At 45.5% G+C, this 20,181-nt stretch overlaps 1 protein-coding gene across 2 annotated transcripts in view; it reads left to right on the top strand.

Annotated features, from left to right (window-relative positions):
• The window catches only part of LOC135397274 (tyramine/octopamine receptor-like), a 147,465-nt gene that overhangs the window by 106,737 nt on the left and 20,547 nt on the right, over positions 1-20,181 (top strand). Inside the window, exon 2 of one of the 2 annotated variants that reach the window (XM_064628736.1) lies at positions 14,123-14,310. In XM_064628736.1, the coding sequence (XP_064484806.1) occupies positions 14,123-14,310 (188 nt within the window). Of the gene's footprint in view, positions 1-14,119; positions 14,311-20,181 lie in introns of both variants that reach the window. The other variant, XM_064628731.1, reaches the window with a different exon arrangement.

The raw sequence follows: 20,181 nt of genomic DNA, 5'->3' as shown, positions 1-20,181 counted from the left end.
CGGCTCATTTGCATACTCTCATTAATTAAATTCACCTAACTTTTAAATTTTGCTTCGGACCCTCTCGGAACCTATTGTTTTACCGATCGGGACCCTTCAGCGAAAAATGTTCCAGCAAAAAAATCCGCTTTGGTACTTGGTGATTTTTTTTTCCGTCATTAATTGGTTACTGTTTGCATATTTCTTGCGCGGAGCTGCGTACCAATGCGCGCTTTTCAGCGGTCGTAGCCAATCACGAACGTGCTTTCAGCGGTCGTAGCCATTGGGACGAACCACCGTCGTCTGCGAGTAGTGATTGAACGGCGCCGCGTATTAAATGGGATACCATTAAAATAAAGCGCAAAAGCGTCCCATATCTTGCTCAGGACTGATTTTCTGGAAACCATGTTACATTTTTTGTCTGTAGATTCAAGTCGACAGGTTCTGAGCTACGTGCAACCATTTCCGTGTTCTTGAATTTGCACAGCGGCGAATCGCAGCTTAGCAGACGTATTCTGACTTTTTATGTCCACATAGCGTAGGAGGGAGAGGAGGCAATAAGCAGGCCTTCTGTATATAGGTGGCGTTGGCTGTGTACTGGTGGGATAGAGGAGGAGAAGGCATACCGAGGCCTCTCTTGCGTCTGTTCCTTACCTTCCGTCACTCCCGTGTATGAACGAGGCGGATAACACGTAACTGGCAGGAGCATAGCTGGGCGAAAGAGCGCATTGGTACGGTGCTCCGCGCAAGAAATATGCAAACCGAAGCTAATTAATGGCTGGAAAAAATCACCGAGTGTCGACGCGGGGTTTTTTGCCGGAATATTTTTCGCTAAAGGTCCAGATCGGTAACACGGGGGTCCCGAAAGCGTCCGAAGCAAAATTTAAAAGTTAGGAGATTTATTTAATTAATGAACGTATGCAAATGCGCCGCTCACTGCTAAGTACTTGGCCGATGTCTCAGGAATGCTCACTGAAAAGGAAGCTTTTCAATAGCGCCACCTGTTTACGAATTATTTAGTCGGGGGACCTTCGTGGAACACTCGGTATAGTCCAGACAGTCCTGCGCTTTTTTCAAGATGCGCAAAACATTCCGTCCGCAGAAAAGTAGTCCGCGCGTGCTTGGAACAAACAAAAAAGCAGCTCCACTGTTCCGAACGAAGGCTGACGTGACGCGCATCCCTCAGTGTACATCAGTCCTTCCCCAGTACCATAAGAACCTGCAGCTCCAATCACGGCTCTAAGCAAACAAGCCGTTCCGTATCTGCGTACACATCCCCAGCTGTCCCTGCAAATCAACCCGCGAGTCTCCCCATGCTGTTATTACGGTTAACTGGAGATATACTATCCGTTACTGCCTCAAATAGTGCAGGAACATCGAAGAATATATATATATATAATATAATATATATATTTAATACACTGAAAGCCACATGGAAGTTCGAAAGAGGGAGTTATGTAATTCACGGCACCCACAACGAACCTCTACGTGCAAATCATGACGACCATCCGGATCAATCTAACGTTCGAATTAGTAGCCGCTGTCCGAGGAGGACGGACCGCGATTATGACATGTACTCGGCCCCTCTCCGCTATGTTATCACCAGCGTTGAGGGAGGCTGCAGCCTTGCTCCGCTGCCTGCATAATAACTTTGAATGTTTGTCAGCAAGTACGCAAAGTTATGACGACTGCTGTTGCGATCCGAGCAGTTGGGTGCTGCTATGCGTATTCCTATATGGTAGCGTGATGGAAGGAGACATGCGGGGATTTATAATGCCGTTAATAAATTATAGAGCTCGGGTCGGCGAAAAGTGAAGCAGCGATTGAATAAACCAGGGAATACAATACCCGTGGAAACGTATCTCTGCGAATTGCTGCCTGGAGAGCGGTTACGGTGCCGTTCCTCAAACTTATGTCACTTGCAACAAATCCCTTGTGTCAGGTACGGTCTTCATAGTGTCTGGAGATTGACTGATTGATTTTTAAAAGAAAAAAAATTGAGATTTTTAGTGTCTGAAGAATGGACCAAATCTTCCCTATTTCCCGTTGGCTGGTGGGAATCGACGGCCTATTCGGCCTTCTTTCCCTTCAAATTAGGAGAAGGAACTTGGCGGCACTTCGAGCCGCTACAACACTGGTTCCGCCGCAGGGCTGGCCATCACAGAGGTGAGCAGTTCCATTTGCTGGTCCGCAGAGTTGAGGAATTCTGATCACCACATGAAGCAAGTCTTGTGGTTGGCACTTCTCAGTCTCGGGCTCTAAATATTTGTCAGATGACATGAGCTTCACGTTTCAGTTGAGCCACGAATAATCCGTTGGAGGATTAAGGTGCCTTTGAAACAGGAAGCAACTATGTGAAAAACAATGACGGGCGAATGCGCCAGTCCTAACACGCACAAAGCTACGAGCTCTCCACCTTTGTTAGCCTGAGCACGCCAGACTGCGACACACATCTTATAAATCTATTTCCGTTTCCAGTAAAACAACTAGCTCATCAATCTTTTCCATGACACTCAAAATAGACTGACATACAGTAGAATTCATATTATTCAGACTTGCACCTGACATACTCCGTAGCACAATGAACAGCAGTAATTAATTTACATCAATGTACACTCCTTACAAAAAGTGAGCTCACCCAGATGATGAGAGTCATAAGCGAGGTCGTCAGATATTCCCTTGTGAATCATTTTTCTGATTTGTCTGCGTTGTCTGGCAGGCAGTTCGCGACCCAAGGTAAAAATCTATCTTCCAGAGACCCGGGCCAATAAAACATCCGCGTTAAGCAAAGCCCGGCATTCCGCTCCCTAAACCGATTTACATCTGGGTTAGAATGAGATCCACGTACCTGCTCCGTCCTCTATGCTTCTGTAAAAGAACAACTTGCTCGCATATTTATCTCGTTCTACCGCGATATCATCGACTGTAGAGCAGACCTGACCAAATATAAATGAGATACATTCACCTAACTTAGCAGTTAACGCCATCCTGTCGAGTTTTTGAGCATTTCTGTTTCAGGATTAGCTTCTTGCTCAGCGTCCTCATGCACTGGAGGATTTATCTTTTCACCAGCTCGAGCACTCCTCAACGTACTCTGCATCTGCACTCGCCCTTATGCCCGGCGCGTGAACGGCCTCATGTACCTTTTCATATTGCGGTTCCACTGATGCATGAACATTGCCCCCCTCCCCCTTCCCTTACTTTCGCATCTCTTTTTCCGTCGTCATTGCCTTGCTTTCACGGGCGTCTATGCTTCGGAAATCATCTCCGAAAAGCACTTACTTCTTTCTTTTAGTACCTCATCCGGCTCCTTAGAAAACAGGTATGGATAATTTATAGAAGGCTCTCCAAGAGTACCGCATCTGTGGTTAATTGGTCGAAAGGGCCGTTTACTGTAACCCTGGCAATAGGAAGCTATGGGTCACGTTTTGAGCTACTTGGTTTATCTTGGCGCACTCGCACGTTTAACCGCTATGCAAAGGGCCCATCCATGCCCACCGTGGCGGAAGAACTCAACCTAACATGCTGTTTACCGCCACAGGTATATATGACATGTGCTTTTGGGAGTTTTGCATCCCTGGAACTATCAATTCGCCCCCACCCCCGCAACACAACCCCATTGAGACAATTGTTTGAGAAAACACTACTTATCGCAATGAGAACATGCACAGACAATTAGCAGCATAACGCTCCCGCTCAAGAGAAATCTAACCTTTCTCTCGGAGTTCCAAATCGTTTTGTGTAGCCTTGCTTGATCGCCGTAAAGTCAAAATTGACTTCCGTACGTTGACGTCACTGAAGATGACGTTCTGTCGCTCTTCAAACGTGCAAGTTTGATGTTCTTCCGCCCAGACCAGTCGATATATCCCTTGACACTTTCTCCAGGAACAGCATTCTCATCTCCCTTCTACCAATCTTCCAGTCTTGTGAAGCCTTCTACACACCGCTGGTACCACACTCGGGACGTCCCGAAGATGATGGAGCTTCCGCCGAAACGTTGACTGGATTTATATTGTTCTTTTGTCCATAGAATTATGCAGCTAACACTGCCCTTAACTTGCTATAAATTAGTAGTTCACGTTATGTTATGAGTCATGTGAGATAGCTGTGATCATAGAAATGCTGGACTAGATGCCAGTTGGTTGGTGCCGTGGTTGGTTGGTAGTTGGAAATCCGTGCTCTGTTCATCGACACGTCAGCGCTAGTCCTTTCACATTATTATTCCTTGGTCTTTGTGCACTTCCCGCATGTCTCTGCGTGTCCACTTTAAAATGACTACTGCATCTGGAAACGTGTGTGTGAGACCGACACGGCAGAGATGGGGAAGTTCCTCGACAAAGGTAACTCGTTACCAGTTAGGTTACTGTGCAAGAAATGTAACTAAGTTACAAACCAAGTTACACGTAATGAAAATGAACTTCAAGTTCCTAAGCTACCTTAGAAAAGTCACGAGTTACATTCAAGTTACTTGCTACCCAGTATATACTTTTTAGTTCTTGACCTCTCTATAGTTAATTCGGATATGGATATCACAATGGGCGATGCAAGACGTTTCAAAATAGTTTTGATGTACAAAAACTATACCAATATCTGATATGACGAAAGAAGCCTACATTTATGTGCTTCTTTAGGGAGGGATTTGATTATTTTGATCTCGTAATAAGGTTCCTGAACGGAGCACAAAGCAAGTTTATGCTCTACGAGTTGTCCTCTACGCACATGTCGTAGAACCGCGCCAAGTTTTAACCCTACTACACATGCCCCCTGTCATTATAAATACACTGCTCGCAGCTAAAATGAGCGACACCTGAGCCTCCTAATATAAGGCCAAAACAAAATTTGCAACGTTTACCGCGTAACAACAAGTGAGTCACACGCGCCGTGCACGTATCACCGGCGTGCACGTTACTCTCGTCTCAAGTCACTATAGGGAGTGAGGTCGCAGCTCCCGATGCTTGTAGACGAGAATCGAATAAAAGGAACTTGAAACTTTCTCAAAGCTACTTTGACAAAGTTACCTATAAACTGAAGGACTTCCTCAAGAAGTTACTGAAACTCAAAAGCAACGAGTTAAGTTAAAAGTCACCGAAAAAAGTAGCTTAGTTACAGTAATGAGTTAACGAGTTACCTCCAACTAGGGTTGATACCTGTCCGGATTTCACCCGAACAGTTCGGAAATTCAACGCTCGCGTTTGGTATCGGGGTTAAGGTGTAATCCAGACGTAAAGTTTTCGGGAATTGGCCAAGTCGTAGTAGAAACCTTAAGACTTCGAGTTTTTCGTTTGCGTCATCGTTACGAAAGATTGAGCGATAGCTAGAATGAGCAATGAAAGCTACATTGATCCACATGAGGGTAGAGAACCTAATATTAGAACCCTCTATGTCCAGTGCTCAGCTTTCAAGACTCAAGAATTTGATACGGTCTTTCACAATCCACTTCGTCCAATACAAGACAGGGCAAAAAAGCGGCCTCGGCAGTAACAGCTCCCCATAGAAGGCATAGTTTGAGATAGACACAGCACTGGGCACAATGCAAATAAAATTGAAAGGACAAAAAAAAAATGCAATGTTATGCACTCCGGCCAGTCAGGAGCCTTCCTGCTAGTCTCGCCTTTTAGCGTGACCGGCTTCGACTTCTACTCGTTTTACGCCTGACGCCCAGGTATATGTATAGCCTGAGATAACTAAAACAACGTTTGGTAAAAAAAAAAAAGGCTCATACATTGTATTGATTCAAAGGTCGAAGTACACAAAGCCCACTGCGTTGCACTTGCAACCCCCCCCCCCCCCGGTATTGGCCGACAGAATTGGTGGCAACCCTACCCCCAACAGTGCGACAAGGTAATGTTCAGCAGTGCTTGGCCAAGTTTCTCTTCCGAAAACAGCTTCCACGAGTTTTAAAGATTCGCATTCCCTCTGCAGATAAGGAAGCCGCAGCAATAGTAACATCATGATGACGTAAGGCAGGCATACGAATGGCAGCGCAACGCAGACGGTTGTCTCCCCGGGCTCGTCTGCATCGCGTTCGCACTGGAATATACTATGTGAAAAGTTCTCGGTAAATACGGCCGACTTTCGCTTACCACTGAGAGTTCTGACGCGACCATGTCGCGTGGAACACAGTGTTACGCTCCTGGCTGTAAACACGGCCGACGCTAACCCAGAAGTGACGTTCCACAAGCCGATCACATGCCTCGTTTACATGAACTCGACAGGAGCGGGTCGAGTTGACTAGCGGGTTGAGTCGAACCCGACGCTGTTTATATGAACTCGCTCCAGCCGGAGGCAATCACAGCGGCCCCTAGCGCATCGAGCCTAGCCCGAGCGTGTATGCTCGAGTCAACCTACTAGTTAACAAATGGGCAGATTGCATATGGTACATACTTTGTGCTGCAGCGGCGATGATTTTCGAGGAGGAAAACTTTTTAAGGACGAATAATTTGGACAACACAGCTACAACTTTCAGCCGACTTTACTTGCTGAATCCACGCGACAAAATGGTACAACGGCACAACTTTTTTCTCTCAAGCAGGGCGGAAGCACTCCCTCGCCCTATTGGCTGCCATTATTGGAGTGATAACTCTACCCAAAGCATGTCGGGATCGCGATAAGATTCTTTTGTTTTTCAGTAAAGGCGGCGATCGCCTTGCTGGCACAATTTTCTTTACTTTGTTTTATCTTGGTCGTTTCGAGTACATGACGCAGGTGTAGGTCTTTTGACATTCTAATTATTTCTGTATCTTCAAATATAGGGACACAACCGCACAAGTCGATATGCGCTAGCAATTGAGACTTTTGTGTATCTTTATTTTGTCATTCATGTGTGTTGGGAATACGCCCAAAGAAAAAAGAAATCCGTTCTAGCATTTACTCCAAATCACTGCCGCATGGTAAAGATAGGGGTTGCTACATTGTTACGTTCTTGTTTGAAAAAGAGTTGCTCACATGGCCTTTTTGGAAGTTTTCTTACACAATACAGAATGCTATTGGATGCTGACTACCCAGTGGACTTCTTAAGAGGTGCGATAAAACGACTCGGGAGTAAAAAAAGCCAGCCTAGGGGCTCAGAGACGACACATAAGGAAATAGTGGTAATTCCATATGTGCACAAAGCTACCAACCAGTTAAGGAAGATGGCCCGGAAATATGGGATTAGCGTCATTCCTTCAGTTAGGAGCAAGTTAAGCTCACTTCCTAAAAAAGTGCAAAAGAAAGAGATTCCCCCGTCTCGTGGCGTGAGACACAGAGATAAAAAAAGTTCGATGGATCGAAGGTGTAGCAAGGTACCTTGGGTGTAGTCTCTTCAATTCCGTTATCACGCGGAAGTCCCTATATAGGAGAAACGGGTAGATGTTGATAGCACATCAGGGGAAGGTCAGAAATAAAAGATGCCAAAAACTCTCACTTGGCTGCTCATGTCGACGCGTGTGGTTGCATCCCTATATTTGAAGATGCAGAAATAATTAAGGTGTCACAAGATACACACCTGCGTCATGTAATCGAAACCACCAAGATGAAACAAAGCAACGAAAAGTGTGACAGCAAGGCGACCTCAGCCGTCACTGAAAAATAAAAGAACCTTATATTATCACTCTGATAATGACAGCCAGTACGGCGAGAAAGTGCATCCGCCCTGCTTGAGAGAAAAAAGTTGTGCGGTTGTACCATTTCGTCGTGTGGATTCAGCAAGTAAAGTCGGTTAAAAGTTTCGGCTGTATTCTCCAAATTATTTCTCCTCAAAAAGTTTTCGTACTCGGAAATCATCGCCGCTCCAGCACAAAGAGTCAACCTATCTCCCGCTGTGGGGTTGACTGGACTCGACGCGACGCGGGGTCAACACGACCCGACAGCGTTTACATGAGCGAGTTGAACATGACAGTCCAACTCGACCCGCTTCTGTCGAGTTCATGTAAACACGGCTACAGACTGCCCGCAACCTGCAGACGCCCTCCCAACCGCCCGCCGGTCGCGAAACGCCTTCAGGCTGCTCCCTGATTGGCCTTGTCCGAGTGACGTTTTCTCCGTTTTCCAGAGAGGGAATTGTGGCATACTCTCAACACCCGTCTTCTGTTCTTGCCATGCATTATATCATAATTGCACAGAAACAACTTCACTAATTCGCGTCGGATTTTCGGCGTTATTGTCGGTGATGAAACGAGGACTAAGGTGAAACTGCAGTTTCGGAATCAACCTGAACGAATGCGACATACAAAATAAAAAAAAAGTAAGAAAGTGCAAGCGCAGACCTCACGACCTCCGTACATAACAAGGATAACAAGTTCCAAAGACGTAGTCTCTCCTTTTCCTCGTAGTCTTCCTCTTCGTCCTTTGGTTTTCTGCAGATTCGCCCCAAAATTGATGAGGCCATTTTTAAATCTTCGACCAACTCCAAAGGAAACATGTGTTGTATAGGCCTCTTCAGCCTCCTTTAAAGTTCCGCCCAGTCTGGTTATCCTTGTTTGTATATTCCTTCGTGACCATCTGCACCCTGTATATATATATTCATAACCCTGTATTGGATGGAGTGGACTCCTGCACAAGCTATTGAAAGCTGCGGTTCGTGGCAGTTCCTTATCAGGTGCCCAAATCGTTGGCATGGATACCAGCTCCTGTGGCTCAGTGGTTAGCGTGCTGGCAATGTCACTTCGGGACTGGCAGGTACCCGGGTTCGAATCCCGGTGCCGGCTGCGCTGTCTGGGGTTTTTCCCCGGTTTTCCTCAGACGTTTTCAGACATATGTCGGTACAGTTCCCTTAGAAGTCGGCCCAGGACGCACATTCTCCCAGGGCGTCAGTCGTGACGTTGCCCACCTCTGTGAGGCCGACAACGGCGAGCCCTTTCACCGTCCACCACCACGTTGGTATCGATAACATAATGTCAGCGTAAAGTACTGTACACGATGTTTAGTGAAGCAGAGTTGAACTTCTTCCGGCATGGAAGTGTCAGACATGAATTTGAGTATGACGTTGTTAGTTAGAAGATAGAGTGGTTTCTGTTGACGCATTCTTGGTGAACGTTTTGGCGATGGGCCTCGATAACACCATAAGGGCCCGGGTACTCCAGAGGTCGCTCATCGGTGTAGGATGTTCGGACCTGAGTGATTTTGCCTATGTTCATAGCATAGTTGCCCCAGTTCGCTGTGCAATAGACATGTGCACATGGGGACCTGCTCGAAGCGCGATAGGAGTATACCAGCGCCACATCACGTCAAGCAAGTTCATAGGTACTTATCGATCGCATTACAACGGGTTGATGTTTCTGGACACGTGATCTACGAGAGAGACAAATACCTCTGTGCCACACGGACACACTAAATATATGTGAAAAATTACTAATTAAAAAAGAGTACAATTATGTCACATTAAATGTGAATGTCCACGTACCTCAAATAACGTGTTCCAACCAGGGATGGAAACCGGAGCTGAACCCTGACTGAGCCGAACAGATTTCTTTTTTTGTTTTTTTTGCTGCCGCTGAGCCGAGCCGGAACTGAACCGAAATAAATCTCAAGCGGTTATCGGTACACGGAACGCCTCAGCTGGAATTGCTTCAGCAAGCCAGTCCCGCAGTGTTTCTCCTCGAAAAAGTGTTTCTCCCGCAGTGGTTTCTCCATGTGGCGGTGTCTCAATGGTTGTACTAGTTTTGAAAACCTTATTGCGAGACAAATCAAGAGTTTTTAGTCGACGAATTCAGGAACCGAAACGCGCGTGAACGAAGGTTCAGTGTGGTAATGGTCTCCGTTGAGTAAACCAAGTTTCCTGGGGCTGCTTCTGCTTCACTTGGCAGCCTATATAGAGCTGGCAGTTTATCGTTCTTTTTTTTTTTTGTGTGTGTGTGGGGGGGGGAGGGCAAACCTTGCGTGAAGCTTTTGCCCTAATAAGTAGTATTCATAATTCAGCAATCAAACTACGAATTTAGTAAAAAGCGCAGACTCATTCGTTGAGCGCACAGCATCCCCGAAAGTTAAAATGGAAATCACCTAACGCCTTGCTTGATTCATTCTGAATTTCAAGCATGCATAAAGGCAAGAACCAGTTAGTGAAATTTCTTGTCTTTTCTCTTCTCTCTCGCACTCGCACATTTATTTCTTTATTTACCACCAGATAGTGCCAACTTGTTCTCGTAACTGTACACTCTCAGAAAAGAAGATAGAATTTCCTACCCAAGCTGGTAGAACGACAGTACTTCTACCATTTCGGGCCAATCCACACGCGCCTTCTCCTCCGCGGGTATTAGCGGCGCCGACTCTTTGCATTTCTCCTCTCTCACGTTTGCTATAAGAAAAGAAGGTAAAATTTCCTACCCAAGCTGGTAGAACGACAGTTTCTGCTCTGTATTTTGTTGCTTGTCTGCAGTTATACCCAAAAGCTAAAATTGGTTTCAGTAGAAATGTGGTTGCAATACAGATCTACCGAGATGGGTAGAAAGTTCCACTTTTTTCTCTCTCTAAGAGTGTAATATTGCGGGCAATCGCAGCTTCTGAGCGCATTTCCCCCGTAGTCCAACCGAACCCCCCAAAATAACAGTTCCAATCCCTGCTTCCAACATAACAAACAATATTATATTAATGCATGCCTTTTGTGCTGTTTCAACAATTGTTGGTTAGTGGTGTGTTGTTGCTGAGCGATCTGGCTGCCGGTGATGGTTAGTGAATCGGGCGAAATTAAACCACGCGCCAATCAACGCGGACTAATGCCACAACTACCATCAAGAAAACCCCAGGCTGATCTCCAGTCTCTCGATAACGGTGTGACCAGGAAAATGTCCACTGACGTATGAAAACACGTTACATGAACACTGCCACTCATTAGTGAGCGTTTAGTCTGATTCATACTGGTGCGTTTACGGTTGCGCTTGCGTGTTACGTCTGCTGACAACCAATCATTGCAATGGAACATCCTTCCGGATGGAACGAAGGTACACGTAAGACGCTGTACGCAGCCGTAAACGTAGTAGTGTGAATCAGCCTTTAGTAGACCGTCGATAACGTGAGTTCCGAAGTACCCCAAGCAGCACAATGTACCGAAAGTCGAGTGGAATAGGGTTGGACGGTATATGTCTATTCAATGTTCTTTAGTTTCACGAATCTGTTCAAGGCCTTCCACCTACCCGTCCACCCCTATTGCACTCGACTTTCAGTGCATTGTGCTGCTTGGGACCGTGTCTTTACCTCATCCAATCAACAGATAAGATTCGGTGTCATGTACGATGACATAGGTTCCGGTACGGTAGCTTCACGGTGACGTTATCAACAGTGTGCTAACACTCCCTATTAGAGAGTTTTAGTAGATCGTACGCTATCGCCTTTACGTACGTAAGGGATAGCGTTGATGGTTCTGCGCACGCCCATAACAGAAAGAGAGCTTCGCGCAGTGCGCAGAACCACCAACGCTATCCCTTACGTACGCAAAGGCGACAGCGTATGATATACTAAAACTCACCATTATCTAGGCGTCCAGCGTCGTCCTCGTGAAACTTTAGCAGGGCACGTGACGAACCGCTTGCTATTACGACACCTTCCGAGGCAAACAGAGTTTGCTCCTGTTTTTGTCAGTCGACTGCAGGAATTTCTCACAGACACCACGTGCATCTCTTACTCTTTCAACCGGCATAGCGGGTTTGTGAGAAATCAGTTTACAATGCACCAGTTTGTTCACCCTAAGTCGAAACTTTTTACGCAGCTGTTCCTTCCCTCTTTGTACTTTGACTAGAGAACGACTGAAGCATCGTGTGCAAGTTCTTTCTATCATATGTGTTTAGGTATCGGCGTGCGTTTTTCATACAGGAAACTTCGATGGCGTGCCATATGGTGCATACTGAGCAGGACATCAAGAGACAGAACCAAAAAACTGTAGGATAAATAGAAGTATACACCGGTGCAGCGGAGTTGCCGATTCGTGTTGCCAAGGAAACCGTGTCTGCAGTTTGATGTAACGAAATAGCAAGTTTTTCTTTTTTTCCCTCTCTCCATTCTGGCGGGTGGCATACCGGTTTTGCATTGGACTCACGGCGCACCGCGTACGCCACGGCATGTGTAGGTGCTTTGCTCCATAACGTTGGTAGTTCCATTGGAGTATGTTATCAAGAAAGAAAAAAGAACAAAAGGGGGATAAGAATAATAAGGACGGTACAAACTGCACGTACTAAGTGCTATCGAAGCAGGCTGCCTGTAATTCAATTGAGCGTTAGCTGAGTGGCACAATTTCGTTTTTTTTTTTCGTGTTTTACGTCCTCTAGTTTTCCACAACACACTTACACATCCAGTGAAAAGCTTGCTCCCTCCACAGTGCCTCAGTAAGAACGAGGAACAGCTAGATTCCTTAAAGTACCACAGTGATGTTAAAGTCGCGCGCGTGCGTGGGTGGGTGCGTGCATGCGTGCGTGTTTGAGAGTGAGATGTTGAGCTGGATGTTTTTCTAACTTGTGAAGTCACATTTTTGGGTCTAGTTCGAGTTCTATAGCTTACTTACCAAGCAGCACAATGTACTGAAAGTCGAGTGCAATAGGGGTGGCCGGTATGTGTCATATCAACCTTCTTTACTTTCGCGGGTCCTTCATGGCCTTCCACCTACCCGTCCACCCCTATTGCACTCGACTTTCACTACATTGTGCTGCTTGGGTTGATCCAAATTTCAGCAGAGATTTTGGCGACGGTACTTTTCATCGTTTTTTTGCGCCCCAGGCTGCTTCTTCAGACGACGAATCATCTTCAAAACGTTCTATACCACGCATTCCTAATCTCCTGCACATGTGGTGAAGGGGGTACCGCCAGTTTCAATTACCCTTTATAGTGACGCAGTAATTGGTAAAAAGATTTGTACCTCGCTAGGGGGCGCATGCATGGCTCGCGGCAAATTAAGTCGTCCCTTCCTTGATGAAAAGCAGCAGGGAACACTCAACCGAACAGAAGGAAGAGAGTGCATAATTAGTTTCTATAGAAATTTCTACGTAACCAATTTCAGTGGAAACTACAGATTCGCCAGTGTTAGTGCCAACCATCAAGGGAAAATGCGGCAGAAATATGGGTGCTACGCCGGAAAATTAATTACAAGAAGCGATCAGTGTGTGTGTGTGTGTGTGTACGGACGAACATTTCGTCCTTCGTGCAGTTTTTCATAAGGCATCTATTTTTATAGACACCTTCATATGAATCATTACTCACACCACAATGCGTTTTAATGTCTCTGGAAGAAAGGGGAAGGATCTGCAATCGTGCAGACAAAGGATCGCATGTGCCATCAATTAGCGCACGCACTCTCGTAGAGGAAAGAAACCCGAAAGAAAGCCGAACTACAGCTAAGTATCTCCGAGCGCCAGTAAATGACCCCTACGCAGTTGTAAGATAGGAGGTGACGAAATCCAGGAGGAGCAGCGCTATACTTTGCCTTCATCATCTTCGTGGCTTCTTTACTATAGACCCGTTGACGCTAGTCGCCTTGAACGGCGCTGCGGTAGCAATGATGGCGCCAATGCGGAAAGAGTAATGCGCTTGACGCAGAGGGTTCAGTTTTGTCATAACCCAAACAAACGGATCCCTCGTCGACTCTTCGCACCGATAAATTCAATGGGTTAGGAAATAGAGGTAAAAAAAAAAGAAGTACAATTGATATCTACCAATTTTCATGAAATATGACGCAGACCTCACAAAGAAGAAGAAGAAGATGCAGATTGACAAGAGTCGAAGAAAGACGTTCACGTTTTTTTTTTTTAGATCTGGCCCTCCATATGTGTTTGAAAGTAGAACGAAGTATAGGAAGAGCCTATAGGACGATATCTGCCAACTCTCAGGTCGCCTGCCACGGGGTGGCTCTCCCCTTAACATATGATCGAAAGGTTGTGCAGGGCAGAGGAGGCTGATATGGACATGGTATACTTTACCAGCTCCATGCACTGCACTAAATTTCGCTGGCCTGTTTTTGGAAACTATTCAGACAAAATAAAACAACTGTATGACAAAACTTTGCCGATGAAAAATATATTGTACTGAATTGAATTGAATTGAATTGAATTGAAAGCTCGCTCTGTTTTTTCTCTCGACATGCACTTACCGAGTTATCTGCCTGCCCCCCGGAAGCACGCTGCTCTGGGAGATTGTGCGTCCCTCGGTTTGAGTAAATAGTCGTGTATCTTTCTTCTTGCAGAAGGCAGCACCAATCAACTCGGTGTTTCGCAACAGCAACAAACTCCACCAAGCTTCCATAGTGGTTTCGGATCCTTTGCCGTCATGCCCTGCTCGTCTGCCTGCGAGGGCAGCCAGTCCTCCAGAGTGGAACTCCACTAATTCTTCCAAGGGGAAGCCTCTCAGGCGAACCAAGTCAATGCGCTTGTCCAGGTAGGCCTGCATATTTTGGAGTATCAGTAGCTGAAGAGACAGATGCATAAAGGGAAAAAAACCTGGCGGTAACAGGAACCCTGATAATCAATCAAGACGTCCCACATTTTATTTTATATAGTTTTTGCCGAAGGAGGTTTATTTTTGGAAGCGCGTAGTGTGCAGCGCTCTGTGGAGGGGTGCCTGAATCCTGATGAGAAAAAGCCAAGCAATGACTGCATTCGTGTCCTACAAAATGAGTGTTAGTATGAGGGAATACAGAATCGGTCTGTAAAAAAAAAAAAAGAAAGAAAAAGTTGGTGAACGCGTTCTTGTTTTACTTTCACAACTTTCTTGAGTTCTCATCCACAGCACCTGGTAGCGCTGCTATAGGCTTGGCTTTTGCGGCTTATTCAGTTCAAGGACATGCGTTACGTGTTATCGATTTTTGTTGTTCGTTTTCTGCTTTTCGGTGAACGAAGTTTAAAAGCAAAGAAATACGAGACTTTTATCAAGTTGTTGTGAATAATAACAAAAATCCACAAAGGGCTGCCTGCTACACGACAAGAAACGCAGAAAAAAAAACGGGGGGGGGGGGGGGGGGGGGGACTCGTGCACCGGAGAGAGGAGCAATGAAAAAGAGGGTGACGTTTCGAGCGAAAGTTCTTCTTCAGACTAGAGGAACGGAATGAGGGGAATGTCGGGTACATATCGCCCAGCCCGCTAGGGGGCTAACACGAGATCCGTGTAAAAAGGGCGGCATGTTATACAGATGAGGGGAATGTCGGCAAACATGCTGTACATATCGCCCCTGTACATATCGCGCCTGTAACATATGCCGCCCTTTTTACACGGATCTCATGTTAGCCCCCTAGCGGGCTGGGCGATATGTACAGCATGTTTCCCGACATTCCCCTCATTCCGTTCCTCTGGTCTGAAGAAGGGCTTTCGCTCGTAACGTCACCCTTTTCTTCATTGCTCCCCTCCCCGGTACACCAGCCCCCCCTTTTTTTTCTGCGAATAATAACAGATAAGCGAAGAAACTATATGAATGAGTTTTCGCCATTTTCAATAAGGAAATCGTCAACGGTTCATTTCTTTATTCCCGTCTTCGATTACACTTTCTCCGTTTACGCCTAGGGAAACAGACAAAAACGGAGAAAGTAGACTTGCGTAATGAAATCGAAATAAATAAGCGCAGGCGGATCCGCAAAAGGCCAAAGAAAACACAATGCGAAAAAGCAACGCACTTAAAATACAAGCTATTCCAATGCAAGCTACCGCGCAGCGCTTGCGCTTCGCGAAGTATACTTGAAGGTAATGGTCAACGATTCTAATGAAATATCAGGTATTGGAAAGTCACTTTACGCCACATGTTGATGATATTAGAAAATACCTTTCAGTGGTGCCGGTTAGAGGCTTATAGAGACGTACACTTTTCAGACAAGAATATACGCAGATATGATATTTGAACAAAAGTGAAACGACACAGGAAACATTATGTTGCCTTTGAACGAATCAATTACGTTTATTGTCACTGCAGAGACCGTTTGTAGACATTTCAAGCATCATAAAATTTTAATTATTATTAGAAACCAAAATATTAAATTAGAATTATAACTTTGAGTTTCCTATTGTGATTTCTAAAACTACCAAGTTTATAAGGACCCTTAAAGGCGTACAAAAATGAAAAAAAGTAAATAAAAATAAATACTTCGGGCGCAACGAAAGATGCTGCTTCTTCGATAGGAACGCAAAAGGGACAGATTTGATCTGTCGCTTCGTTCGTGACTAATGCTAGAAAAGAATCGCAAATTTAAGAGTTTTCTCTTCTCTCCTTCTCGCGCAACGTAACCGGCACGCCACCCCTAGCGCGCCCAATGATCGTGGGAAATCGTTTGTGGGAACCAATGGAACGACCGCTTACTTGATTTCTTTGTCGAATCAACGCGTGAAAGGGGAGCTCAGACTTGGCTGCAACGCGCAGAGATATAACCCGGAGACACTCTCATCCCATACAAAGAAGGTACACCTCGCCGGGACACTGGTATGCGAAGCAGTCCGCTATCGACACGCGGATGCACAGAGTGCGCTGATTTGTTTGATTACTTTATCACCCCTCCATTTTACAGCATGGTCGCATAATGGGTGCGAACAATATCCCTCTTTTCTCCTACGAATGCACACCCTGGCGTTCACTTCCAAATGCCCCTTCATCCCACGGTACTGCGAGCGGAGCAGTACCGATCTGATTGCACATGCGTGTGCAAAAGAAACGCCGTTGATAAATGTCATTGATCCCATAATGTTCAAATAAGTAGATTTTTAAATCGAACTTTATGGCACCTCAGGAGGGTGTTTCACCTAACGTGTCACAATATTCCATTTAAAAATGTACTTGTCTGAACATTATGGGGTCGATGCCAGTCAATTTTGCCATTACTTCTGAGCAGTTTTATCAAATTTAATTCGCACGAAATTGAATTTTCCCAATTGAACGCCGAAACTTGCCAAGTCACCTCTCGTTTTTTTCGTTTTTTTTTTCTTTTTTTTACAGAAACAGAGAGCACATGCATGATTTGCCCCAGTCTAGTACAAAATACATTCACGACTACAAAGGTAATAGCCGCAAAAAAAAAAAAAATTGCGAAAACAGTCCTTTCGAAGAGCGCAAATTGGCGGCCAAGCTCAGTTCTGCGTCAAGATAATGCAAGATGCGGCGGAAGAAAAACGGTCACCCGCTCCTTCCTGTTTCCTTCTCTCTCTTCTTTCAGATAACTTTGTGTTGAGACCGTGCTGCCCGTTATCAGAAGACGGTCGGAAAAAACTGAAAAAGGGCAGCCACATGGCCTCCTCGCATGCAGTCGTGTATCACCCCAAGTCATTGTCATGGTTTATTTGTTGTTGTTGTTCGCTTCAATTAATGTATTTTGCACTAGAATGGGTAAATCCTGCATACCCTTTCGCTTTCTGTCAAGAAAATGTGAGGTTGACTTGACAAATTACTGAGATCAATTGTGAAAATTCAGTTTCTCGCGAATTAAATTTGATAAAAGTACTCAGAACTAACGGCAAAATCTTCCCCGAGATAAATAGCGTTGATCCCACAATGTTCAGACAAGTAGACTTTTAAATATAATTTTATGACAGGTTAGGTGAAATACGCGTATACAGGGTGTCTGCGGGCTGGGTCTGCAACCTCCTTTCGTCGGACTGAACCCGATTGCGCTCAAAAAGTCATTGAGCTCTATGCTCTGGGTGCTCCGAAAAGCACGATGTTCGGCTATTTTTTTCGATGGGATAGCTCTCAATGTCAATTATCATGATTGAGTAAATTCGACGCGCCCTTCACATTGGTAGGGTAAAAAAGTGACCTTTACCTGGCAAATTTCCGACTTCAGTTCGCGAAAATTTACATAATAAAACTTACGTCACACGACATTCACATCAAGAGGTGGCAAAAACCTTGCAAGAACAAATGCCGTTGACCGCATGATTCTAGGTGGCCGTAGTTTTTTTTTTATTATTATTATAATTCAATGACACGTTTTCTGGGACACCCTGTATACGAGGACGAAAAGTGTTCACGCGCACGAACAGCGGCTAGTGTCACGCACGACTAACGGGGGTGATCCAAGGAGGGGTCTAAGGAATAGAGGGGTTCAACATAGTTGAACAGAAGATGGTGAAGAGCACTGAAGAAGAAGAAGAAGGAGAAGGCAGAGATGAAGAACACTGTACCACCTCCATGTACTGCATGGTCTGGCAGTATCGTCGGAGAGTACGCTGGAAAGTGAGCGTCGCGATATGCGTAGGAGTTCCGCGTGCAACTTCTGATACAGGAGCTGTCGCCGAAACTAAATAACCCGGACTGAGTGCGCTACGAATGCAATAATCGCTGCACCATTATACTCGTATCATTACACGTCTGCGTGGACATCCATTATCGCGGGCCTTCTGTAGACGAAGCTCCAATATTCTACCGAACTGTCATGCTTCGCCGTCATCGTAAATTCCACGGCATCAGCCGCTGCCAGTTCCTTGAGTCCGGCCTTGGACTCTTCAACCTGCTGTGGTCTTCCCCGCGATCCCTGGACGTATCAGAAAGAAGTTTGTCCCATCATGTGTCCTACAGAAGCACAGTCTTCAGGTTCTACACAATCGGAAGGACAGAATATATATTTTCACAGATGCATCGACGACAGAAGGGGGATCGACATGCGCTTATGTGGTTCTTGAGCTCTCGATTGAGGGTCGTGCCCATCTGTCTCATAGCACATCTTCCACTTCAGCGGAGCTCTACGGAATCATCATGGCACTACAGTTCATACAGACATTCGCAACAACTAAATCATGGGTCATGTACAATGATTCAAGATCTGGGTTGAAAGCCCTGCAAGCAGAGGTGATGGTTTCCGCAGGCAGTGCTCCCATTGTATGCGGCGCCGTTGGCATTCAACTGTTGTGTTGCGAAAGGACATGATGATCCTACACTTGATACCTGGACATTCCGATATAACAGGCAAGGATGCAGCGGACGCAGCAGCCTCCCAAGCATACCGGGATGGGTCAGTATACGTCGGGCGAACTTCACCAGCTCTGGCGCGCGGTTAATGCTTGCTACTATGACCAAGATAACGTACAGGCAGCTCTGGTTTAGTGGACACATGTTGACGAGCACGTCCTCACTATACATGATAGACCCAGACAACATCTTTGTGGTTCCTGCATCATTGTCCATGGAGACACTGCTGCATCGCTTTCGACTGAATGTCCCCTAGTGGCCGGATTCTACACAAGATTGGGCAAACAGCCACCCCCAACTGCTCTGTGTGGGGGCTGTGGAGGATGAATGAATGAAGGAATTTTTATTTCCAGTTTAAGTCGGTGGTGGGAGCCGTGAAAAAAAAGTCGCAGTAACGACTTGACAAGTGGAGGGTGTGGAGCATATCCTAGTTATGTGTGAACCCTATAGGAACCACGTCATCGCCTGCGATCGATAGTTGGCAGCGCTGGACGACCGCCCTTTCAGCGTCGTCAAACTTCTTGGGTTGCGGGATCCACAATTCAAGCGAGAAGCGTTTCGCGTTCTAGCTCAATATTTCAAGGACATTGAGGCGGACACAAAGGCTCAGAGACCTCAGCGAAGAACATTATAGCTCATCACGTCACGTAATATTTGCGCTTCTTCACTTTTTATTGTCGCACACTCGTGCCACAGTAACTCCGCTCCTTCGTTACGGTTTCTTTCATTTACTTGTTTACATCTTAATTTTGAGCACTCAGCTTTGAGCATCATGGAGTAAACGGAATCACAGTTGTGGAACCACTATCTCCATATTTTTTTCTTCATGTCCATTCCGCACGCGATCACATGCTAGAGTAATGATCCCCGTAGTCGGACGATGAAGTGATAGTTTTCGTTTGCTTCTTTTTGGTTTGTTCCTTCTTTGTTCTTTATTTCTTTCTTCGTAACTTTTTCGTAGAGCTGCAAGGGGAATTAATCATCATTATTTATTTATTTATTTATTTATTTATTATAATTAGAAGATGTGTAACCCTGGCATAATGTTGTCTATACATTCCGATTTGTAATTAACTGCCATTTGCGACACGATGCGACCATGGCTGCCATGTTGACGCGTAGCAGTCTTGGCAGCACATTATGCTGTTGGCTACTGACAATAATCTGACATGGCGACGAAGCAGCTACGTTTGTTTAGATATAATTAGGGTGTCATACAATTTTACACCAGTACACAGCAGTGCCACTGTATGTTCCTGTATGTGGTAGCACAGTGTTATGTTGATTGTCCTCCTCATTGTAATGTTGTAGATTGCAATGTTGCATTGCGATTGCATATTTTATTGCGATTTATATATTTAACTGTC

This window comes from Ornithodoros turicata, chromosome 1, assembly GCF_037126465.1.
Source record: "Ornithodoros turicata isolate Travis chromosome 1, ASM3712646v1, whole genome shotgun sequence".
Lineage (NCBI taxonomy): Eukaryota > Metazoa > Arthropoda > Arachnida > Ixodida > Argasidae > Ornithodoros > Ornithodoros turicata.
The sequence above is the reverse complement of the archived record's forward strand: the minus strand, read 5'-3'. Positions and strand labels throughout refer to the sequence as shown.